This window comes from Stegodyphus dumicola, chromosome 9, assembly GCF_044657685.1.
Source record: "Stegodyphus dumicola isolate Sdum_Otavi_A_Nest chromosome 9, ASM4465768v1".
NCBI classification, from domain to species: Eukaryota; Metazoa; Arthropoda; class Arachnida; order Araneae; family Eresidae; genus Stegodyphus; species Stegodyphus dumicola.
This window is the reverse complement of record NC_140776.1, coordinates 58,194,386-58,220,925: the sequence shown is the minus strand read 5'-3', so window position 1 is coordinate 58,220,925 and position 26,540 is coordinate 58,194,386. Positions and strand designations below refer to the sequence as shown.

Genomic DNA, 26,540 nt, shown 5'->3' with positions numbered 1-26,540 from the left:
CTGCCTAATTTAAAAGACTATGTGTCCTGATCATCACTGCTAGAACAGTATGTAACGTCTCCTATATTGTTTCCAAAAACTATTTATTTTTTGTGAAGTGGCAACTCCATTATTGTTTCTGATCTTAAAACTGAAGGTTTAGAAAAGCAAAGAGATTATTTTAAGATCTCTTTATTTTTTATCTGCTATGTCTATAGAGATGCAATATAACCAAGTTCTTTGGTCTTTTATTATTTTTGAAAACTATATTTACTGAAAAAATGTTATATTCTTTGGCTATCAAATTGTAATAATTTGAACATAATATGTTTCATATTATGATTTTAATGGGATGTGTGAAAAGATTTCATGTCATTATATAGAAATTATAATTTGATTGCCATCTAGTACCTGAGGGATAATACTTTTCATAGTTGTTTAAATAATGCTTAAATATCTTGATCATCAGGTGATAAATTTTAATTTATATATATAAGATTAAAAATGAAAGCAATGGCTTATTATATGTCAGTCTAAACTGCATTATTTCAAATTATTTCATATCTTATGATCTTGCATAATGCTGCAATGCAGGTACATTAGCCAATCAGCAAACAGGATTTCAATTGAAATCAAAACCTTTTGACTCTCTCCCAGACTTTCTTCTGAATGCATTGTACTTTTTTTGTTTGCTTGCCTCCACGTAACATGTAGCAGCTCACTTCTGTCTATCATCCATCATATGTCTTAAGACATAGTAAACTTCCAAAAATATAATAAAGATTGGTTGCAGATTGCACCCATAATGATGTGTAAATCAGAATAAGGGTCTCAATTATCTGTCCAGCAATAAGTTATGGTAATCTGCAGTCTGAATGTTGAATCCTTTTACTAAACAATATGCATTCTACACGCCGGTACCATCTACAACCATCAGTCATGATTAAAATTATTTGTGTCTTCTCTAGCATCCTAAATTATTACATAAATATATTGCAGTTATTAACTATGAATTATGTTCACAAATCAAATATTCTTCAGTATTACATACTTCAAATATAAACATAAATATGCAAAATTTTAGATATCACATAGAACTAAGATTAATAAGTATATATTGAAGTTAGTTTTAATAAATTTATTAAATAAAAATTTTACATTACTCTATAATTATAATGATGATAATAATTATAAACTTTAAATTTGTGCATTGCGTGCGTGTGTGTTAGCATTTTTTTACAAAAGTATGGTTAGAGGAATGTTAATGATAAAGCACTCAGCCAGTCCATAGCCATAACTGACTCTTCTTAAAAAAAGAATTTGAATTTGAGTATATCTACAGGATCAAAGGGCTTGCACCATCACTGCTTGTATTTTCTGTGTGGAGAGGGTGTTTTGTTTGTATGCAAAGAGTGTTTTTTCACAGTTGAAAACTGATAAGAAAAGAATCCGATTCACTGATGAGCATCTTTAAGTTAATTTCCAGTAATTTTTCTCTAAGGGTACAAACTTTATTAGAATCTAATGCCATCAAGTGTAAGATTTAGTAAGGTGTAATGAGTTTACAGTTATTTGCATGCTAACATATGTATTTTTATTTATGCTTCAAAGAAAAATTTAATAAAGAAGAGAAAGAAATTAGGTTGTGTAAACAGGAGGCCATGCATCTAAATGTTGTTAGCTTCTACTGTTGTATGTCAGTTACTGTTTTTTTTTTTTTTATTAAGTATTCAAAAATTTTATCTTTCCATTGCCATTTGCCATTTAAAAAAATCTATCTTGCTGTGACTATATGCCTGAAAGCCATGAGGTTGCAGACTCCTTCTCTGGCTCGTACGACCTCTCAGCAAAGAGCCAGCAATATATTTCACATTCTTCTGTATGAGGAGCTAGCCAGGAATTTTTTGATGAAGAGTTTGGAGGCTTCTTGTATGGATTAATTATATGGGTTTCTTTAAAAAGTGCACCGTGATCACCGTTGTAATATCTTTCATACAGCTTCTCTTTGTCCCACTAGAAAACGTGATGTGGTTCAAAAGAATTCAAGTAATAGTAGGAAGAATGTACTACAGTATTTACGTAACATATACAATCAGCCATATGTTGAACAATTTGTTCTGTACTAATTCAGAAGTCAAACAACAAAAATCAGCGTTATATTTCCAAATTTTCACAGGACTAGTTTAGATGGTTTTACCGAACCACCATTCTCAGCTGCAAAAGCAGTGCTCCATTTGCACTTTTGCAGCTGAGGCTGGTGGTTCGGTAAAACCATCGAAACTAGTCTTGTGAAAATTTGAAAATATAACGCTGATTTTTGTTGTTTGACTTCTGAATTAGTATTTGTTCGGCGTGTTATTGTGTCTTAATTTGTTCTGTAGTCAGAACTTCATAGTGGAACTCTTCAATCTAATTTTTCTCTCAATGAGAATTCCAGTTCTAAAGAAATCGACAGATCATCTTCCAATCTCACATAATCAGGATGATCTTCTTCAAACTTTATTGAATCAGGATGATTCATCCAACAATATAAAATCAAAATGTTTCTCTTCAAACTTCATGGAATCGGGATGCTTTATATAATTGCATAGAATCAGGATGATTCTTGAAATGCTGTGGTAAAATGTAAACTTTTCTATTCCTAAGAAATGTACTTCTTAGTTTAATTATCTGAGGGGGAGGAAAAAAAAAAAAGAAGAAAACAGAAGGACTTATTTTAAAGACCCTTTTTATTGGCAATATTTGCTTTGAAGAGAATAGTGTTGTAAAATATATGTATAAAACATTTAACATATCAATGGCCAATAGGCACATAAATATTTCTGCACTGCCACAATTAATTTATTAATGTTTAAAAATCTATAACAACTCCTAATTTATACTAGTAATCCTATCTTGATCGTAGCAGTGGTGCAAACTGAACATCATAATCATGTTGAAACTTTTTTTAAAATTATTCAAGCATATTTCCATCACTAGTTCAAATTCTTTTAAATGCAATGAATTGTACAGGTTTTTCATTTTTATTTTTATTGTCTTAATGTAGATCAACAAATAATCCTTGTCTATATGAGTAAGTAAAACTTGCAACTTTTGTTTTAAGACCTATTCCTGACTCTGAAAATTTTGCTTACCAATTACTATATAGTAAGTTCTATGTCCATTGTTTTTTTGTTAATATTCTATCCATAACTGCAAACTAAATAATACTTGCTGTTTGTCATGGTATGGGCAAATGGGTTGACTGCATATAATTTTTGTACATCTCCTATTTTTAATTTTGAGTATGAAACTGTTCCCTTAGAATATTCTCCACAAAAGCATCATTCCTAAAGCAGGTTCCTCCAGTGGCTGAGTGGTTAAGACTGGTGAATTTTGGGAGTTCAACTTGGTTTCAATCCCAAGTGAACAGGCTGGCTTGTGATTGGATTTTGGGGTGTTTCCCTTGTGAAACATGAATGTAAGCCATTTTCTTTGAAAGTTCTTTACTGAGGCATCGCTTACCTTAGACAGATAGTCCTTGTATTCTTTTCTTATTCAGATAATGAAGCTAAACCAATGTAAAGAAGTATCTTAGCATACTTTATTATAATTGGTTAATTCAATGAACCAGTCTTTAACATTTGTACATCTTTTATCAGTCAAATAAGTTTTTATTGCAAGGAAGGCTTTTTTAAGTGTGAGCAGAACTTTATGTGCCATGTAACTGATATAGCCGATAGATTTGCTTTTATATGAAATATTTTTAGGTTATCATTGGTATATCATAATGCAATCCAAGAACAGTTTTAATAATTAATGAAATATAATGACGCTTCAAGCTTTATCTTGTTTATCTAACTTTTACCCGATCACATCAGTTAGCTCAGGGTACTTCAGTATGTAAAATTTTGCCAATGTGACGCGTGTTTGCAATTTATACTGATTCACAGCAGTAAACTACTTTGCCACATTGGTCTGTCTGCATTTGGTTCCCATCTCCTTTATCATTAGAGGTGCTATTAGTCTCAAACTGCTTGTAAATTTATTTATTTTTAAAGAAATAATTCAGTAAATGTAAAGAAAAGGTATGGCAACACAAATAAAAGGGTGTTGTGCTACCAAATGTTCTCGCCATGGCTGCAAAGCTGGTACAGTCAAAAGTCGTTAATTTGGACACCCATAATCCGGACCTCAAAGCTACAAACTTTCTGCGCATGCGTCGCATTGACGCATGTGCGCAAGACCTTTATGGCTGCGAATATGCATGTGCACATGCCTAAAATACGTTTACGCATGCGCGTTTAATGTATAATGGACGGTATAAGCTAAGCTAAAATTATCTAATTCAGTTAATGTTGCAGATTGTGTTGTTCCTTAATCATGGAATTGGATCTGGCTTATTATTTTTTTCAGACTGTTAGAGCAATTTATAAAAGTAAGCTTGAACTTTCGGTTATGTCAAATAGAATTTCCAATATATATTTACTAATATGTAATGGTTCTACAAAGCGAAAGTATGTTTCGAAGTCCATTAAACAAAAAGTGGAATTGCTGCAAAAAATGGATAAAGGCATATCCTTTGTTTATCTAACCATTCCGAAATCTGTTTATCAATTTCACGCTGCTCTGCGGGGGGGGGGGACGCCACGGCACGCAATGAATTGGAAGTTGATCTGTCAGCACTATCCTTATCTTCAGAGCAGATGTTTTTATTTTATTTGGCTTATAATTCCTTACTAAATGTAGTATTTCATCTCGATGTACTCCGTCTTTGATATGATTTAAATCAAATTCCTTGTCATTATAATTCGCTTCCGATAGCGAAGAAAGTAAAGTAAACAAATAAATATTAAGCTTTTTTTTCGTAAATTTTTATACCCTTTAGATCATAATTGTTCTTTATTTCATAAATTACGTTTTCATAGTTTTAATTTTATAATTTCTGCATGCCATCTTACGGGATTTAAATTAATGAATAATGATCCGGAAAAATCGATAATCCGGAATCACCGAAGTCCCGACGAGTCCGGATTAATGACTTTTGACTGTATAATGTGTAATGATACTGACTGTTGTCCCGATGGGTCTGGGATCGAATCCTTGATGGGCACATATATTTGTAAGCCATAGTATGTGCAAGGAAAGGGGACATTCAAAATCCATAGTGAGCCGAAAGTCCTCTTGAAAGATTAGTGATAGTGGGAGAGGGGTGGAAATCCTCAGACCAACCCCCAGGGGTGTTTTTTTTTTTTTTTTTTTTTTTCAAAACTGGGGTGGAAACTTAAAAACTAGCTAGGTTCAGCAATGCCTCAAAATCCAGTATTACTACATAGGTGCTGGCCTAGCTTCTATCTGTACCTGCTATTGCCATGTATTGTTTTTGAAGAAATAATATAATGAATATAATAAAGTGCATGGCATAATCTTAATGCTTTATTAGGAATTCTGCTGGCATAAAATAATTTTAACTTCCACATTCCAGTTTGCTGCCATTTGGCAAATTTTAAGATACAATTTTTTTTGGACCTGTACACTTACACTAGCTGGATTTATTTAAAACATTACAGATAAATTTTTTTCTTTTTTATAGTAACTACTTGAGGCCAGTGGCTAGTTATTTGATAGCTGAAACGGCCAATAAAATTGATTCAATGCTAAAGCAAAAAAGTAAGTGTTCTTCTGGACTAAGAGAATGTATGGTAAAACTAATACTATATAGGGAATTCTAAACATATGCAGATTAAAAAATTTTTGTTATTTTTCTGTTGAACTTTATGTGATGGAAGTGCCAAGAAAATGATGTGTTACGAAATGTACAGGCACGGTAGGATGGCTTCCCCGCAAAGAAGTTTTAGGGTTGCCATAGGCAAAGGAAGGCATGGTTGTCACATTTGGCGACAAAATTGGTGATATACCATGGACTGATGGAGAATCTTCTGGAACGAATTCTTACCGGTTTAGCCCAGAATGTTCTCGAACACAAGCCGAAAGCTATATAAACCTTGCTGGTCCACAGTCAGAGTGTGTGCCTCGTCTAGAGAGCTGATAGTCAGTTGTTGAGCGAGTATCTCGAAGTCTAGCGCCGAGTTGGTCGTCGAGTGCATCGAGAGAGTCTTTTAGTGCATTGTCAAGTTTTGTCTTAAACTGTGCTGAGTCGACAAGTATACTCTTGTGTATCGTCGAGTGCATCGCGTGGAGAGTCTCAAGAGTACGTGGAGTTCCGAGAACGACCAAGCAGAGTTGGGAGCTGTACTCGGGTGCTTTGCAGTGAAGCTGTCTCCACCGTTATTGCCTGACAGTGTGAAGGCTGTGTCGCTGAACGTGTCAGCGTGTTTATAACAGTTCGACGACTGTAAAAGTGATTTTGGAGCTATCTGATTAATATTGGTAAATAAAGTGTGTTTCGATACTTCATCAAGTGTCGTCGTTATTCACTCCAAATCTACGGACCTTGTACGAACGTAATGGAAGAAAATAACGTAACAGATGTTTAATAATAAAGTTTAAAAGGGAAAAAAAATGTCTTGTGTCAGCAGGAATGAGTCCAAGAGCTGACAGAAAAACTGCGAACTCAACAGGAATATAAAAAACCTTAATAAACCCTCTGGTGTGACTTCAAAATCTGAATCCTTTCAATGTTTTTTTAATCAACAACTTCATTGAGTTTGTTTCTCTTTCTTCACTTTTCAATCTTTTTGAAAATGAATTTCTTAAAATTTCTTGCAAGAATAATATTTTTTATATTTTTATATCAGTTATCTTCAACAGAATGAAACTACTACCTACTAAAACATGTTATTTTTTTTATCAGTATCAGTTATAGTAAATTTAGTCAGAATGATTTGTCTTAAAAATTCAAAATTTTAGATCTTTTTATTTCTTTGGTGTTCGCTTCATTATAAACAGTTGGAACAGCTTAAAAAAGAGAAGCCATATTGTACCTTATATATTTATATTCCAGCTTTTGCAAAGAATTGAAATAGACTAATATGATGATTTGCTTAATCCATCCAGTAATTTGTGTAATTAAACAGTAAATGAAATCATTGTATGAATCCAATGCAAATAAAACATGGATACTATGAAGATAACACCCCAAACCACACATTTCATTCAATAGCAGATTTTGCACAAAAATGTTATGTAAACCACTGACAATACCATGTGCATTTTCATTTTCAAACATTATAATTTAGACTTTTGATGCTGTACCATGTGTGTGTATATTTATGCATCAGGTCTGCTGCAGGTAACTAAGCAGTTACATCACAGCCCATTTTCAGTTAGTAGACTTTGACAAAGCATATGATGGAAAAGTAAAAACAGGAAGAGTTATACTTCAAATAAAGAGAGATGGTAAAGAGTGCCAGCAACATGGCACTTTCTAGACAAGTCTATACAGCTCAAATGTAAACAAGTGTAAATAAATTTCAGTAGTAAATATTAATGTTACGTACAGTTTTGAGAAAGTTTTGTGCTTCTTATAAATTAATGTTTTAATACTTCGTCATGTGTTGCATATTTTAATGTTGATGACTATAATTTTTTTTTAAAAAACGAATTTCAAAACTTTCTTAGCTAATTTACCCGAGGCAAATGCCTTATTTTCCTCACCTCACCCTTGTCCTGTTTCTGGTCTTAGTGGATGCTGTGTATGATGTATAAGCTACAGGAAGTTCTGAAGTTAGTATTACCTTTGGAGGCTCAATATTAATGCAACTTGTATCATATTTACATTTTGAAAATATGTGACTAATTTTTTGCAAATATAAGAACGACTTCATAAAGTTTCATTTCTGAGACAGGTGATAATTTTCACAAAGTTTTTCATTTTTGAAAATTTCAAAGTTGTCTAGGTGGCATTTTCAAAAAATGATTACCTGTATCTATAATAGAAGGAAAATTGTTATTCCCTAATGTAACATTTAATTACATAAAATATTGTCAGTTTTTAGGTGAAGTTTGATTTTGAAGGCTGGGGGTGAATTATAATTCACTGCTGGATATTGCTAATACCTTAATGGTTGCAGTTGAACATTTAACCAATTCAAATTTTGAGGCAAATAATATCTTGGGTAGTTTGGGCTTGAAGTATTACTCCTTGGATAGTTAAAATATGGACAAAGATTCTGCCTAGGAATAGTAAATATGGATACATTTCTAATACTTTTTTGTTGTTGAGGCAAACTTGAAATTGGAAATAACTTTCGCACTAGAGAAATCTAATTTTGAAGTAAATGTATATTTGAACAGATAACAACATATAATTCTGCTCTAGCAAATTCTTTAAAGACTCAAGAATTTTATGCTTTAAATCTCTGAAGTTCTGCGTAATTGAAACAATATTTTCTAAACTAGAAAAGTATATTCATTTTTCTTTTTAACAAAAATGAATAATACTTTTCTGTAGAATGTAAGAAGTAGAATAATACTCTACTTCTTACAAAATACTTTTCTGGTTGTAGGCTTCAATTTTGATACTGTTGCAAAGGTAAAATCATAAGGCCTTGTCCTGTAAATATTTAGAAATATGTCTTTTTCAGAAATATTTTTGCAATATATAATTTTTTGAAAAATATAAGCCATTTATCAACAGGTATACACTTAATAGAATTGATAAATTTCGTATTTCATGATGATAACAAAACTATTCAAAACATACCGTATATACCTGCGTATAAGTCGAGATATTTTGGACAAAAAAAAAGACTTCAAAGTGGGGGGTCGACTTATAGGCGGGGCCATAAAAAGTTAAAAGAATCGGAAGTTCAAAAATTTCTTTATATAATGCAGTTGTTTTCTTCCCACACTCAAATTGGACGACTTATCAAATAAGTCATTGACTTGAAGTAATTTCATGACTTAAATTATGTGACGAACTAATCACAGAGTTTCATACTTTAACTAGAGTAAGTTTCGACTAAACCAAAGAATTTTAGTATACGATTCTTTTCGTGGACACTTTTCTGAAGAAGTGACAAAGTGACAAAACACCTAAAAACGAGTGTGGCCGTAATTCTGGGAGGATTCACATCCGTCATTCAACCCCTAGATGTCTGCCTCAATAAGCCCTTCAAAGTAAATGTTAGAAAATATTGGGCAGAGTGGATTAGTTCCGGTCGAGCAACATTTACAAAGGGAGGCAACATTAAAAAGCCCTATATTACATTAATTGCTCAGTGGGTTAAAGATACTTGGAACGAAATACCCTCTGAAATGATTATAAAATCATTTAAAAAATGTTGTATTAGCAACGAACTTGACGGCACGGAAGATGATACTGTTTTTGAAAGTGAAAATGACGATGAAGGCTCTAGTAGTGATTGTAACAATACAGAGTTCGAGACTGAAAATATGTATGATGACGAGCCAATGACGACAGAAGAGTTCTATGAAATGTTTGGCGAATCTGACCATGAATCGGACGTTGAAGGATTTTGATTTTCTTTATTTACCAAGGTATTTTTTGTCGTATATTTACTTTTTTTCTCAGATGATTTTGAATAAATGTAGTACTTTAAAAAAAAATTTTTGAAATTTCTCGATCGATTTCGGAAGTGGGGGGTCGACTTATACACGGGTATATACGGTATGTTACTAACAAGATAAAAATATCATTAAGTCTAATTTTAAAAACATTATTTGAGAGCTATTGAAATTGTTATTTCAATTTTTTGAATAATAAATTCTCTTTCATTAATTTAGCAAAATTAAAAGATAACGTTAGTAGAAGTACTTGATGTAGATACCCATAGCACATTTTTCAATTGAGAAAAGAAGGGAATTTCTTATTCTTACATTCATTAAGCATTCATTCACCTAATGGATTAGCCAAAGTAATAACTATTAATACGAGGACCAATGACTTTCAGAACACTGGAAATGCCACAACAAAATGATGATAGGAATATTTTTCTTTTTCCTCTTCTTGATATTGAACAGATGAAAAGCAGTGTTTTATATGAATGCTCAATAAAATCCAATCATCAGTTGCCACAGTCCAACTTCAGTCCTTGTTGTTTGTAATTCCACTGATAATTTTTCCATTATGTAAGAAACAATTTAAACAGATGGCTGAAGAAATTTTCCAAATGACCCATAATGCTGAACTTTCTACCGAAGCACACAAACAGTTTAAAGATAAAGATCTTCCCATCGACTCTTTTGTAAAAGGGAAAAAGACTTTGTGACAGAAAAACTTTTTTTTCTGTAACTCTAAAAACATACAAAACGTCACATTAAATTTTAAGTTAGAAATGATAGAAAAACATAACATTTTATAATATATAAAACAAAATGATAGTCCTAAGTTAAAAGTTTGTTAAGGGTCTTTTCTCTTAGAGTATAGGTTTTTAAGTTCTTCATGTTTTCTTTCCAAGTATCGTAAAAACTGTCCTGAACTTGGAGTCCCACATTTTCCAAGAAATAATTGTAAAAGAAAGTTCGCAAATCTTGAAAAAGCTTCCTTGAATATCATTATGTGATTTTTTACAATCATTCTCTTGTGAAACTATTGTATTTAATACAAAATCCAAAAATTTCTTTCACATATTCACATTAAATTGTATTAAAAATAGTTATTTACTCATTATGAAGCAATCTACATTTCTTATTGTAGAGCAATGTAAAATGGACTTGAAAAAGTAATAAACGTTAAAAAAAAAAAAAAAAAAATCTAATAAAATCCAGAACAATATCAAAGTAAACATCAATTAAATTTTTATCAATTTTATCAATTGATAAAAATTGGGAGATCCTCTACAAACAAATCAGCATAACTACTTGTTGAGGTTTTTAGCATTGTACAAATGCAATAATTTATGATGTAAAAGAAGGTGCAAATAATTTTAATCATGGCAAATGAATGTAGATGGTGCTGACATGTAGAATTTATGTTGCTTAGTGAAAGGATGAAACTTGCAGCCAAATGTAGGTGCAGCTTTAATACCATTTATTTCTGTACAAAATAATTCTTGAGACACATATTCTGATTCACATGTCATTACGAGTACAAACTGCATCCTATCTTCATAACATTTTTGGAAGTTTACTACATCTTAAGGCATACAATGGATGACAGACAGAATTGAGCCACAACGTGTTAGCTGGAGGCAAGCAAGCAGGAAAGTACAACTAATTTAGAGGAATTGTTTTCTAAAAAAGTTTTGATTTCATTTGAAATCTTATTTCCAAATTGGCTAAATTATACCAGCATTATGTAAGATCATATGATTGACGTAGTTTAAACTGATATTATTTTCAGGACAGGAAAGAGAAACACCCAAATCAAAATAAAGAATATGACTGGCTATTGCCAGTTAAAATTAGAAGTTTGCTTTCATATTTTTTAAATCTAATATGTAACACACTCATATATATCATGACAAATCTATATGCACTTAGTCACTGGCTGATGTGAAAAAGAAAAAAATATTTTCCTATTGCTATATATGACTGTCATGGCTAAATTATGAATGTAAAATTACAATCTATCACATATTAATTATGTAATATATGTTGTTCAATGAGAAAGTATGTTTGTAAAGCATATCAGAAATGCTAGGAAGTCAGTAATAAAATAATTGAGTGTATACTGAAATTTTCTCAGAAAACTAGATCATAAATAGATTCTTTAAAAATATTTTCATTCTCTAAATTATTAATAGTTTTATCCTCCCATTGCTGAGGGCTTTTTTTTTTTTTTTTTTTTTTTGTTGCTCTTTTCATATTTTAGCTCTTTAATTATTTATTTCTTTAGGTGCTGTAATCTTATATGAATAATTACTCCAATTCAGGCTGGAATTCAAAATGATTTACAAGTTTTTAGCATTTTTCAATTTTATTTTGTTGCAGTCCATATGAAAGCATAACATTTTTAGATTTTGGCATGAAACATGATCATTTATTTTATTACTATTTATAATTTTTTCTTTACCTTTTGACCATAATAGAAGACTCTCAAGGGTCTCACTAACAGAGTCCTAGATTTTTTTTTTTTTTTTAATATTCTTATAAGTGGAGCATTTATCTGTGAACAGAAGAGCCTGGATTGCATTATATGTGTTTCTAATGCTCTGAACCAAAAGGAGAAACATGCCTATGTAAAATTTAAAATCAGGCAAAAAGGCAACTTTTGTTTGTCATAGATTTTGAATAGAACTGTCATTCATTTCGTGGGTGTTACGTGTTTTTCAGGAGGGGGGTTTAAAATCTATGCTAAAAAAAGGGTTTTTTTTGGGGGGGCTAATTTTAAATTTCATATCATTTTCTTTCGATTTTTTTTTTTCTTACCAGCTGGTTATATGCAAAACATTTCTTAGTATTTTCATTTGCCTCCATGCTGTATTTTGTTTTTCAACTAATGGCTGAAAAGCCAATATCTAGCATGATATATATAGAAAATATTTTAGTTCTCTGTAGAAAATGTTTTAGTTCTGTGTATAAAGCTTGTAGTACCGTAATTTCCGGAAGAAACGCCGCGGCATTTACGTGTTTAAAACTTAAATTTTCAGCGTGTGCGGCATTTCTACCCATGCGGCGTTTAGGTGCACTAAAAATAAAATATTTCCTATGATAGTCATTGTACACTGCTCAAAAAAAAAAAAAAAAAAAAAAAAAAAAAAAGACAGTTCTATGTCTCCTGTTCTACTTGGCCGATTTACAAAATTCAAATTGCGTTCTTCATGTCTCGAAAGCGGGACTTAGGATATATATTAAATTTATATATAACACTATTCTAACGTAGGTATTTTGACACAAAATCAGACTTTTTCTGAAATAACATACCAATATTTTTACATATTTCGATTCTACAACTCAAATTACGCCTATATATGAAATTTTGTAAAATTTAGAGCAAAATTTACGGAGAAATTCACAAATTTATGTTGGCACTTTTTTTTTTTCAGTTTGCGCCAAGAATAGTTCACTTGGCGAACTTCTTAATATATGGCAACCTAGTTTCCTTTCCCGTGAGAGGGAAAAAAGTCACCATCGTTCCTTTTTTCCAAATAATATTCTTTATATTATATTTTTAATTATAACTTATTATTTTAAATAATTTTTTCTTTTTCGAATTTCATTTTAATTGTTTAAGTTGCATTGTTTTTTTTTTTTTTTTTTTTTTGAATAACTGTTTTAAAAATTTCTATTTACCTATTTGAACTGCCTAAATAAAGGTGCAGCGTTTATTTTTCTTCAAATAGTTTTCTTTGTATATATTTTTTGTCGTAGTTATTATTTTAGGTAATTTTTAAATTTTTATACTTTTATTTTAATTGTTTGTTTTGCATTATCTCTTCAGATAATTGTTTTAAAATTTTCTATTTATTCCTTCGAACTGAGCATTTTAAATATATTTATTAATATAAATTTTTCAGAATTTGATTTTATTTATTTGAATTGTGTTTCTTTTGGAAGAATACTTTGTAACCCAGACTACGATGTGTTTGAAAACTGCATATATTAAAAGAGAAAATATAGTAAAGCACAGTTAACACGCCTTTCAATGTTCCGTTCAGAAAAGATATATATAAATAAGAGAGATGTATAACCGACATTTTAACTTAGGATGACTTGCATACACTGCTTTAAACAGTTTTTATCATTGTGCCCATTGCTTTACACAATTTTATCCTACATTTGGGTTCTTAAAATGTTATTCATATTTTAGTCAAATATTTAATTTTTGAAATCGCAAGAATCAAATATCATAAGATTAAAAGTTTTTAAATTAAAAAAAAAAAAAAAATACAAATACTAAATTTTGCACAAAAATTTATTTTTTCTTCTCTTTTCTTCAGGCATTCTACTTTATTCTTGCTCTTTTTCTTTAGGCATTCTGCAAGTACATTAAAAAGCATCCAACTTTTCGAAATATCTTGATATTTCTGACAATCATTTTAAATAACGTTATCGCCTTCCATTTCATAAAGGCCCACAAACGGCCGAGCGGTAAAGTCATGTTGAACACTGGTAGTTCACTCCGGTGTTCGAATCCCGGTAAACGGACTGGTTGCACGGGCGTTTTTGTGGATTTTCTCATGTGTACCGTGTATGCCAGCTGGTTTCCCTTTGAAAGTTCTTCACAGAGTATTTGGTCAGAGCCTTTATCATCTTTTGAGGCTAAACATTTTGAAGGTATGAGATGAAAGGAAAGATTGGTTTCATCAAGAGGTTTTGGTTTATTTAATTAAGACAAAGCACACTAGAGCTATCTGCCTAAGGGAAGGTATGCCTTTGTGGAGGACTTTCTAAGGGAAACTGGCTCTCACACACGTTACACATGGGGAAAACCACAAAAACGCCCATGCAGCCAGCCCATTCGCGGGATTCGAACCTCGGACCGAACTACCAGTGTTCAGCGACTTTACCGCTCGGCCGCTGTTTCATCAGGAGGGACAAAAAAAAAAAAAAAAAAAAAAAAAAAAAAGAAAACATCTTTAGGTGACATCCACATATATCACTGGATAAACTCCTGAATCTTCAAATAATTTGACTAAGAAAATCATTTATTCTCCATTTATGATACGATATGATGTTCTATAACGTAATTTAAATTTATGCAACCATATAGTCTAAAACCAGTTGCTCTTCACTTATATCTGCAATGATATCATTTTTGTCTTTTCTGTTAATACAAGCTCAGTTGATGGTATTTGCTGGTGTACACGTACAAATGTTTTCTCTTTGAACACCTAAATTCCTTGTAGTACAGTCAAAAGTCGTTAATCCAGACTCGTCGGGACTTCGGTGATTCCGGATTATCGATTTTTCCGGATTATAGATCATCAGTTTAAATCTCGTAAGATTGCATGCACAAATTCTAAAATTAAAAATATGAAACCGTAATTTATGAAAAAAAGAACAATTATGATCTAAAGGGTATCAAAATTTACAAAAAAAGAAGCTTAATATTTATTTGTTTACTTTATTAAACATTTCTTTCAATGTAAGTTGTTTTGTTTTATGTGATAATACTTTCTCTTTAATTCTATAAACAGACATGATTTCTTGTTCAGTTACAAGTCCCGTAATTGCTGTGCCGAGAATACCGACTGACTTGTCAATCGAAATTTTTTCGTTTTCACTAACCTCTCTGCCACCTTCTTCATGTCTTTATCCATTTTTTGCAGCAACTCCACTTTTTGTTTGACGGACATCGAGACATACTTTCGTTTTGTAGATCCTTTGGGAGCTCCAGAATCGGAAATTGACATAATCGAAAGTTCAAGTTTACTTTTATAAAATTGCTCTTACAGTCTACAAAAAATAATAAGCCGCATCCAATTCGAAGATTAAGGAACAACGCAATCATCAACATTAACTGAAATAGATAATTATATAATTTTAGCTTGCACCGTCCATTATACATTAAACGCGCATGCGAAAACGTATTCTGCACTTGCGCACACGCATATGCGCGTTCGCATAAAGGTCTTACGCGCACGCGTAAACGCCTATGCGCAGAAAGTTTTTAGCTTTGAGGTCCGAATTAACGACTTTTGACTGTATCCTGAAAGTATGTTCAAAAGCGTCCAACTTTTTGAAACATCTTGGTATGTCTGACAGCCAAATTTCCCTTCAAATTTTTGCTTACTTTTCTCCCTAATTTTCTTCTTCCCTTCTATAGTTATTTTTGGTGCTCACACAAGAAAATTAAGATTTTTCGATTGCTAGACTTCATAAATTTTGCATTCTTGTTAATTTTTTAAAATATCAATTACATGAATTGCATTTCAGCCAAAGACAGCTTTTCATTTTCTAGTCATTTTAACTATAAATAAAGTTTAAAGCAAAAGTCCAAAGGATAAATATTTTAATTGAAAGATTTTTGCTAAACGACCAAAAAAAAAAAAAAAAAAAAAAAAAAAAAACAGTCGAGCAGGGTTTATTCTGTACCACCGAGTGACCCGATTCTTATATCGGCTGAAACAATCTAAATTATATTAAAGATCATGTTTTTTTATACAATCTATAACACGAGAGAAAAATTAGCTTCTTAAAACATTCTTTCTAAGAGGATTAATATAAACGATTATATTTATAACTTCTTTAATCTTCCGAGAACGTTCCTTCTTTAGCTCGTATTCCAAGAATATTAAGTGAATACAATTATTGCAAAAGAAATTTAATATTCATTTACACTATGGCTTGGTAGTTTACTAACGAGTTAACAAAACTTACTGCTTTTTGTGTCTAAGAATACAACATTTTAAATATTTACAAATAAAATATTAAATTGGAGATTTAATTGGAGCCTCACCAGTTGCCTAGCATTTGTAGATTGTTAAATACTAATTGTTTGTTGCGAAGTCTAACCCAGGCTGCGTGGTTGGTTTTCGTAGTTTCCTAGGTTCTCTTTACAAAGGTTCTCTATGAAAGCATCTTAATCAAATAGCTCCCATGTTCTTTCTATGTTCAAATTACCAACTAACCTAGTTTAAGCGCGATTTCCAAGTGAAGTTACTAGCAAAACCTGAATACTAATTAAAAATCATGTAGCTCGCCAATTGGGAGTAACATGAAAGATACGGTGGCAATAATTGAATTGCTGTTACGGTACGCTGTTTCTAAACTTAGATGGTCATTCCTTAATTAAATAGCCCACCAGCAGCCGAGCGGTAAACATGCTGAACACTGGTAGTTCGATCCGAGGTTCGAATCCCACGAACGGGCTGGCCGCATGGGCGTTTTCGTGGTTTTCCGTATGTGTAATGTGTATACTAGCCAGTTTCCCTTAAAAAGTCTTCTACAAAGGCATCCCTCCCTTTAGGCAGATACCCCTCGTGTGCTTTGACATAATTAAATAATCCAATCCAATCCTTAATTAACTATAATTGATTTGTAACTTCTACTAGAGCTGACGGTAAGAATTGAAGTGGAAATAAATAATGCAATCTTGATTAATATAAAATTTAAAATATTTGCATAGAAAAATATTTGCATTCAGACAGAAAGTTTTTTGAAATATTTGCAATTACTTTATAAGAAGGATTTATTAATAACTGTAATAATTACTTATTATATTACGGATGATTAGGTTTCAGTTCTTGACAATTACATTCTAAATTAGAATTTTAAGGATATAATGAAAATATGCCATGCACAAAAATACATTTTAGGATAAAAAATGAGTTGTTTTTTTTATGTTTTAAAACTTCTTAAATTCATTTAATAAACATCGTACCCTTGTTGGTAATTGAATCCAGAATGTTGGGAGTCGTTTATATAATTATTCTTACTTGTCCACAGAACCTGCTGACTTTGACTTATCAAGCTATTAAGTAGCTGCAGATCATTTCTACGTAACCATTAAACTTCCATTAATTCGGTCTCTAGAGAGTTGTATGTTTATATCATAATTTGACTTTGATACAAATGATTATTCTAAATCTTATGTTTCTATAAAAATATACTGTGCTTTAAAAATATGGATGATAGTATCAGCTGCTCTTTCAGCCATTTCAAAAGCAACAGTTTGTTTAGAAATAAATTATGCAGTTTATGCCATAAAATTCAAATATACATCAAAGAAAAATTCTCAGTTTTAGACAGTTCGATTTAAACGAAGTAAAGTAGCGGATGATAAAACAACGAAGGTAAAAATTTACTCTTATTTTTTTTAAAAAAAGGAAGATAGAGAGATATTTAAAAAAATGGTTAAAAATTTGAATAATATCATCTATTATTTAAAAAAATAATATAGTATTAATAAATATTTATTACGCATCATTGAGAGGAAAAATTTCATATAATTAATTCTCCATAAAATTTTACTTGAAATTTAAGGTTAAAAATAGCTGTGGCAATTCACTGTAACAAAAATCCATAGACCACATTTGGCGTTATTATCGCTCATAAAAAAAGATGCCATATTTCAAAACGCGAAAATATGTAAATTCGTGTATATCTTAGAAAATTTTGAATAAAAAAGTCTAATTTTTTTGCAAATATGCTTAAAAATACACCTACTTTAAGATGATGGTAAAACTTTTATAGGTTATAATTAAAAAATTTTTTCGAAAAATTTATAAAAATTATTTAAAAATAGAAATTTAAAAATAAAACACAAAAAATGGGTAAATTTTATTTGGAATGATTCTAAATTTCGAAATGTGAAAGGAAAAATAATAAAAGTTTAATAAAAAAAGATATATTAATAAATATTTACCAAATTCAATTAACATTGAGGAGCTAAAATTTTAAAATCTACTCGTACGATTTTTACAAAACTTGGTATTCTGGCATAATTTGAGTCGTAGAATCGAAATATGGAAGAATATTGATATGTTATTTCAGAAAAAGTCCGATTTTGTGTCAAAATACCTATGTTAGAATAGTGCTATATATAAATCTAATACAGTCAAAAGTCGTTAATCCGGACTCGTCGGGACTTCGGCGATTCCGGATTATCGATTTTTCCGGATTATAGATCATCAGTTTAAATCTCGTAAGATGGCATGCAGAAATTCTAAAATTAAAAATATGAAACCGTAATTTATGAAATAAAGAACAATTATGATCTAAAGGGTATCAAAATTTGCAAAAAGAAAAAGCTTAATATTTATTTGTTTACTTTATTAAACATTTCTTTCAATGTAAGTTGTTTAAGTTTTGCTTCGTTTCATGTGATAATACTTTCTCTTTAATTCTATTAAACAGACATAATTCCTTGTTCAGTTACAAAGTTCCGCCGTTCAAGTCCTATAATTGCTGTGTCAAGAACACCGACTAATTTGTCAATCGAATTTTTTTTGTTTTCAATAACCTCTGTCACTTTTCTTCGCTATCGGAAGCGAATTATAATGACGAGGAACTTGTTTTAAATCATATCAAAGACGGAGCATATCGAGATGAAATACTACATTTGGTAAGGAATTACAAGCCAAATAAAATAAAAACATCTGCGCTGAAGATAAGGATAGTGCTGACAAATCAACTTCCAATTCATTAGGCGCCCGCCGCCGAGCAGCGTGAAATTGATAAACAGATTTCGGATTTCAAAACATACTTTCGTTTTAGATCCTTTACATATTAACAAATATATATCTGAAATTCTATTTGATATAATCGAACGTTTAAGCTTACTTTTATAAAATTGCTCTTACAGTCTGCAAAAAATAATAAGCCGGATGCTATTCGAAAATTAAGGAACAACGCAATCATCAACATTAACTGAAATAGATAATTAGATAATTTTAGCTTATACGTCCATTATACATAAAATGCGCACGCGAAAACGTATTCTGCACTTGCGCACACTCATATGCACAGTCGTAAAAGGTCTTACGCGCACGCGTGAACGCCTCTGCGCATGTGTCAACGTGGCGCATGCACAGAAAGTTTTTAGTTTTGATGTCCGGATTATAGATCATTCCGAATTATGGGTGTCCGAATTAACGACTTTTGACTGTATATATCCTAAGTCGCACTTTCGAGACATGAAAAACGCAGTTTGAATTTTGTCAATCGGCCCAGTAGAACGGGAGATATAGCACTGTCCCATTTTTTTTTTTTTTTTTTTTTAGCAGTGTACATAGTTTGAATAACTTTGTCATTGTGCATAGTTTGGATGGCCTTGTCATTGTACATAGACTGGTGGTGTACCCACACAAAAGACCACTCAGTTGCTTTTTGCAAACGTTATTTTGTTTACATTCTTTCCCTTGAACGGACCTACATGCTTTATTCACCCTAAACAGGATCTGAGAACAATAACATTCTTTCCCCTTTCAAATCAGCATTCTCATCATTTTGAATACCGTAATTTCCTGAAGAAAGGCAGCATCAGCGTAAACGCCGCACTCGAGAAAAATGGCGGGAAAAAAATTAAAATTACACAGAAACGCCGCAATAGATTAAATTGCGCGTGACATCGTCGTAGGCTGTATAGATGCAAAAACTCAACCTAAGTCCTGATATATGACATACCAGTTAAGAAAAATGCATGAAATGAAACCATAACTCAAAAATAAATTAAAGGTAAGAAATGTATAGCTTCTGTGCCGTTTAAAGACATTTTCAAAAATTTTCCGCTCCCTAATTAAAAACTATCCAACAAGTACTTGTACCCTAACTGATGGGATCTGTATTTGGCAGAATCCCAAGAAAAATCCATTCATGCTGAAGGGGAAATACGTCAGAGTTCGTTATTGCGAGGCAGGTGGAGTCGTGTCCGCCTTTGAAAAAAATTGCAGAAAAGGCAGGGGTGGAAAGAGGATGGGTCCTGGAAGATTCATCGAATGGCAGAGGAGAGAGACTATTCAAACTGATGAGAATGTTGATTTGAAAGGGGGAAGAATGTTATTGTTCTGAGATCTCGTTTAGGGTGAATAAGGCATGTAGGTCCATTCAAGGGAAAGAATGTAAACAAAATAACGTTCGCAAAAAGCAACTGAGTGGTCTTTTGTGTGGGAACAGCACCAATCTATGCACAATGACAAGGCCATCCAAACTATGTGCAATGACCATCATAGGAAATATTTTATTTTTAGTGCACCTAAACGCCGCACCCGCTGAAAATTTAAGTTTTAAACACGTAAACGCCGCAGCGTTTCTTCCAGAAATTACGGTAGTCTCTTTCCTCTGCCATTCAATGAATCTTCCAGGACTCGTCCTCTTCCCACCCCTGCCTTTTCTGCAATTTTTTTTTTGAAGGCGGACACAACTCCACCTACCTCGCAATTATGAACTCTGACGTATTTCCTCTTCAGCAGGAATCGATTTTTCTTGGCATACTGCCAGATACAGATCCCATCAGTTTGGGTACAAGTATATGTTGGATAGTTTTTAAGTAAGAAGGGAGCGGAAAATTTTTGAAAATAGCACCTAAACGCCACAAAAGCTATACTGTTGGTTTAAAGCTTAATGTAATTTCACGTGCTGAACAAATTGGAAAGAGCAGCAGCTCGAGAATTTGAAGTAGACGAGTTCAACGTTGTAGAACTGAAAAGAAGTTAAAAATATGCCACAACAGAAACGAGCCAAAAGAAGTGATACTGTAATTTGGCCGAATCTAGAGGACGACCTTGCAAACTGTATAAAGGAGCAACAAGGAAAGGGAATGGCAATTTCAACTGTAAAAGTTCACTTACAAGCAAAATTTATAGCAAAACAAATGAACATAAATGATTTCAAAGGAGGGCCTTGCTGGTATTTTCAAAGGAGGGCCTTGCTGGTAGCAGATTTATGAAAAGAAAAAATATTTCTGGGCGTAGTAGAACAACAGTCGGGCAACAATTACCAATGGACTGGCAGGATAAAAAGGCATCTTTTCTAAAATATGTGGCAGATATTATTGACAAAAAAGAAGAAAAAAAAGTTGTTCGGTCACGGATAATAAATGTGGATGAAACGCCATTAGCTTTCGATTCTCCTGCAAACAGAACTGTTGGTGAAACTGGTGCAAAAACTGTATCTGTACTTACGATGGGGCATGAGAAAACATCATTTACATTAGCTTGTGCCGCAAATGATGACAGGCTAAAGCCGCTGATCATTTTTAAATGAAAAACTATTCCAAACAGAGATTTTCCTAATGACGTAATTATTTGTGCAAACGAGAACGCCTGGATGTGCGAAACAATCGTGTATGAGTGGCTACAAAAAAAATTTGGCAGTGTCGTAAGGGATCTTTTTTCCAACCAAAAGGGTTATTGACAATGGATTCGATGCATGCTCATTATCTTGAGTCAGTGAAAACCAGATATCAAAAATTGTCTACGACTGTAGCAATAATTCCTAGTGGTTTAACAAAAATCTTACAACTATTAGATTTGTCGACAACGGCTGGATGTGCGAAACAATCATGCATGAGTGGCTACAAAAAAATTTGGCAGTGTCGTAAGGGATCTTTTTTCTAACCAAAAGGGTTATTGACATTGGATTCGATGCATGCTCATTTACTTGAGTCAGTGAAAACCAGATATCAAAAATTATCTACGACCGTAGCAATATTTCATGGTGGTTTGACAAAAATCTTACAACTATTAGATTTGTTAGGTAATAAATCCTTCAAAGCTGAAGTTCGAAGGCGGTGGAGTGCTGGATGAGTGAACCAAAGTGGTAAAATACGTAAAGCATCTTATGAAGAAGTTGCAAAGTGGGTAGGAAGTGCGTGAAAATCGGTAAAAACATTGTGTAATTTAAATTTTTTTCCCTCCATTTTTCTCGAGTGCGGCGTTTATGCTGATGCGGCCTTTCTTCCTGAAATTACGGTAATAAAAACAATTTGAGATTTAAAATTTTCAATACCATAACTTCTGTTATCATTTAAAAAAGTAACAATGGGATATATTTTCTGGTAAAGTTTTACATTAGTAGTGTTATTTTGATTTGCAGTTGTATTGCACAGCACTGTTTAGCATATTTATTTGCAATTGTATTGTGTAGCTTTCTCAAGATGAATCTTCTGAAGCCGTGATGGAACATATGGAGGTTTCTGATTTTCCTCAAGCCATTGATATGCAAAGCTTAAAAAATATAAAGGTTGCTAAAGATCTGACTTGCCAAAATATGCACAGAGTGCAAACAAGCGATGTACAAAATGACAGTACAGGTAAGTTGTACTTAAATTTATGAACTTTTATGCTAGCATTTTAAGAATAGAATTCCCAGTCCCAGATATATGTTAACAGGATTTTGAACATTAATTTACAAGAATGAAACAGCATTAATCTGTTTTTATTTATTGACTGTCTAAGGCCCATATCGCTTGGCGTTTGTTTCACACGAACAACTGTTTCGGACGATTTTTCTGCCTTGTTTACTATTCAAAGAAAGATGTGCGACTTTTTCTTTCCTTCCCCCCCCAAAATGCAAGTTGTTCGTTTTCAACCAATTAGCTATCAGCTTCGAATGCTATCAGCTTTTTTGTAATGGGGAACCAGTTTTCCCTGTGTTAACCCCAAAGCGATCTATGGGGATTGGCTGTTGTGACAAAGCAGAAAAATTGTTCGAAACAGTTGTTCTTCCGAAACAAACCGACATGTGATAGCAGCCTAAGTTGCATTATCTGTAATTTAATACTATATTGCAATAAATGCGATTTTGTTTCCATTTATTTTAAATATATATGAGACTTTGCAACCTAAAGAATAAATTTTAATATTAAACTAACTTTATGAACAGTATTGATAATTTTGTTGTTCTGAATACAAAATAAATTCTTTAACCAATTGCCTGATTTATTTAAGGATTAAATGCTGGTAGTTTAGTCAATGCTGTGATTCTTGATGAAACAGATTGGCTAACATTCTCTCAATGTGTAGTGTAAATTAGTTTTGGTACCATTCGGTTTCGAGGGCCGTAAAAAATCGCCAAACTGTTGTTCATGCCAATGCTGCCAAAAATAATTGAGGCAAGAAAGGAAGTATAATAGTAAATAACTATCTAAGATTGATGTTTTAATTTAAATGAAAGGTTAATTTCATATAATACTTTTTTATTATTATAATTTATATGAAAAAGGCTAAACATGACTGAATGGAAGCATAAGAGTATAACTATTTCAGATCATTATTATAATTTATATAAAAATTGCTAAACATAACTGAATGGATGCTTGCATTGCTATTTCGCTACCGACTTATCGCTAAAGCATAATTTAGTCTCGTTGGTTGTTCAAACGTAATTTTCTATAATGAATGATGCCTTTTCTTTGCAAATATTCTTGGTAAAGTGCAGAATCTCTCACTTATTTGTTTGCCGCTTTTTACAAGGGCTAAAAAAAAATTGGTTTTTTGTCAATTTTCTTTTACCTTTTAAGTGAAAATAACTCGATGTGTACATAGATAAAGTCAAGGGTGTGCGCAGTGCCGTTTTTGTGCAATTCTAGAATTTTTTTTAAAGTGAAAATAACTCGCTGTGCACATGGATATCGAGTATGTGCAGTTCTTAAAAACGCGTCAAGCAGTGGATGATTCTGCACTTTACCCAAAATTCTATTGCTGACTTTTCGTCATGGACAATTCCCAAATTGTTAAATCCATAGGATATCAAAATAAATAAATAAATAAATCAGAAAAAGGATTTAAAAATTAAACTAGTATTTCAATGGCGTCTTAAGAAATATAGAGTTATATAAACTTATGCAATCTGAAATCGGCGTGTATGCTAGATTTGGCACGCTGTTTAAATGGGCGCGTTTGCTAGATTTGGCGCTTTAGCGCATACATTTTTGCTGCAATTTTTTACGGCCCTCAAAACAGAATAGTACCTTAGTTTTTATAAAGTACACATTTTTTTTAAAAGGTATAATTCTTATGCAGTTTAACCAGATGCTTGCAGTATAGTCTGAATGCTGAAATCAGTTGTTATTCTTACATATAATAACTATGAAACTATTACAGTCAAATGTCGTTAATTCGGCCACCCATAATCCGGACCTCAAAGCTACAAACTTTCTGCGCATGCATCGCGTTGACGCATGTGCATAGGCGTTTACGCGTGCGCATAAGACCTTTACGGCTGCGAATATGCGTGTGCGCATGTGCATAATATGTTTACGCATGTGCATTTAATGTGGTGTGGTGTATTTAATTATGGCAAAGCACAGTAGGGCTATCTGCCTAAGAGGAGGGATGCCTTTCGTGGAGGACTTTCTAAGGGAAACTGGCTCGTATACACGTTACACATGGGGAAAACCACAAAAACACCCATGCAGCCAGCCCATTTGCGGGATTCGAACCTCGGACCGAACTACCAGTGTTCAGCGACTTTACCGCTCGGCCGCTGGTGGGCCTGTGCATTTAATGTATAATGGACGATATAAACTAAGCTAAAATTATCTAATTCAGTTAATGTTACAGATTGTGTTGTTCCTTAATCTTCGAATTGGATCTGGCTTATTATTTTTTGCAGACTGTTACAGCAATTTTATAAAAGTAAGCTTGAACTTTCGATTACGTCAAATAGAATTTCTGATATATATTTACTAATATGTAAAGGATCTACAAAGCAAAAGTATGTTTCGAAGTCCATTAAACAGAAAGTGGAATTGCTGCAAAAAATGGATAAAGGCATAAATATGCCTTTGATTATCTAATCATTCCGAAATATGTTTATCAATTTCACGCTGCTCTGCGAGGGGAGCAAATGACGCAACGAATTGGAAGTTGATCTTTCAGTTGAAAAAATTTCAATTGACAAATTAGTCGGTATTCTCGACACAGCAATTATAGGACTTGAACAGCGGAACTTTGTAAGTAAACAAGAAATTATGTCTGTTTAATAGAATTAAAAAGAAAGTATTATCACATGAAATGAAGCAACTTAAACAACTTGCATTGAAAGAAATGTTTAATAAAGTAAACAAATAAATATTAAGCTTTTTCTTTTTGTAAATTTTGATACCCTTTAGATCATAATTGTTCTTTATTTCATAAATTACGGTTTCATATTTTTAATTTTATAATTTCTGCATGCCATCTTACCAGATTTAAACTGATGATCTATAATCTGGAATCGCCGAAGTCCCGACGAGTCCGGATTAACGACTTTTGACTGTATAATGCTTTGGTTTTCCCTACATAATAAAAGTATAGACTTTCTTAAAAGCCTTTTACAATATGACAAACAAAGAAGTAGTTACCATAGGTATATATTTAAAAAAATTGTTAAACCTTTCCTGAATCTTTATAAGAAGAATATCAAATCTTGCCAAGCTCGTCAATACCTTTCAATTAATCATGAAAATGAAACTTCCTAATGATGTAATCTCTACATATAATAAAAGAAAGAGTCTGTGTGTGTGTCTTTCGTTTGTGCTGCGCGTAAGCTAATAGACCCACGGTGATGAAATGTGGTACATAGGTGCATCTAGACAAGAGCCAGTGCACCTCGAAGCGATTTTTTCGAAATTCGAATAAGAATCTTTTTTATTTCATGTTTTGTGACGAAAACGCGTCATTTTGAAACATAACGGGCTATAGGAAAGTGAGATTTTACTACACACTCCATTTTCACATCGTCATGAAACGTAGGCACTTAGCTATTTTACGAACTTAAAATAAATTTCGTGTTTCAATAAATCGATTAAATACGAATTTATTTAACAAAGGGAGCTTAACACTTTTTCAATGGGATTTTTTCTAAAAAAGTTTATTTTTAAAAATATACAGTTTATTTTTCTTTGATTTTTGGACACGTTAAACTTTCATCCTTGCGAATGCTTTTACAAAAAGAATTTTGGAAAAATGATAATATTTTGTATTTAAAAAAAAATTTAAATGAAGCTTCCGAGTACACTTCTCGCATCTCACATCTTTAAAAATGTGATTTTGGGAACTATTTTCCTGTCTTATTGTTGTTGATAGATTTTTGATGAAATCGCATCATTTTGAATAGTTTCATTCTTTTAGAAATATGGGTTTGGCAACAATTTTTCATCGTATTTATTATGTCAGTGTTTTTAAGAGATTGGCATATTCATTGTCATTTTTATATGTATATAATACATTTTTATTGATTTTTTTTTTTTTTTTTGATAAAGTTGTTCTACAGAGTAAAATTCTGTGCGGAATTTTATGTTTTCTGAGTTGCTTTCATGTTATGTTTTGCTTATTTCACTATTTGTAAGA

The 26,540-nt window shown here is 32.2% G+C and overlaps 1 protein-coding gene across 3 annotated transcripts in view; it reads left to right on the top strand.

Annotated features, from left to right (window-relative positions):
- Positions 1-26,540, top strand: part of Ate1 (arginyltransferase 1) — a 79,166-nt gene that overhangs the window by 18,457 nt on the left and 34,169 nt on the right. For all 3 annotated transcript variants that reach the window (XM_085823493.1, XM_035363159.2, XM_035363160.2), the window contains exon 5: positions 22,354-22,519. In XM_085823493.1, coding sequence (XP_085679619.1) covers positions 22,354-22,519 — 166 coding nt within the window. The remainder of the gene's footprint in view (positions 1-22,353; positions 22,520-26,540) is intronic.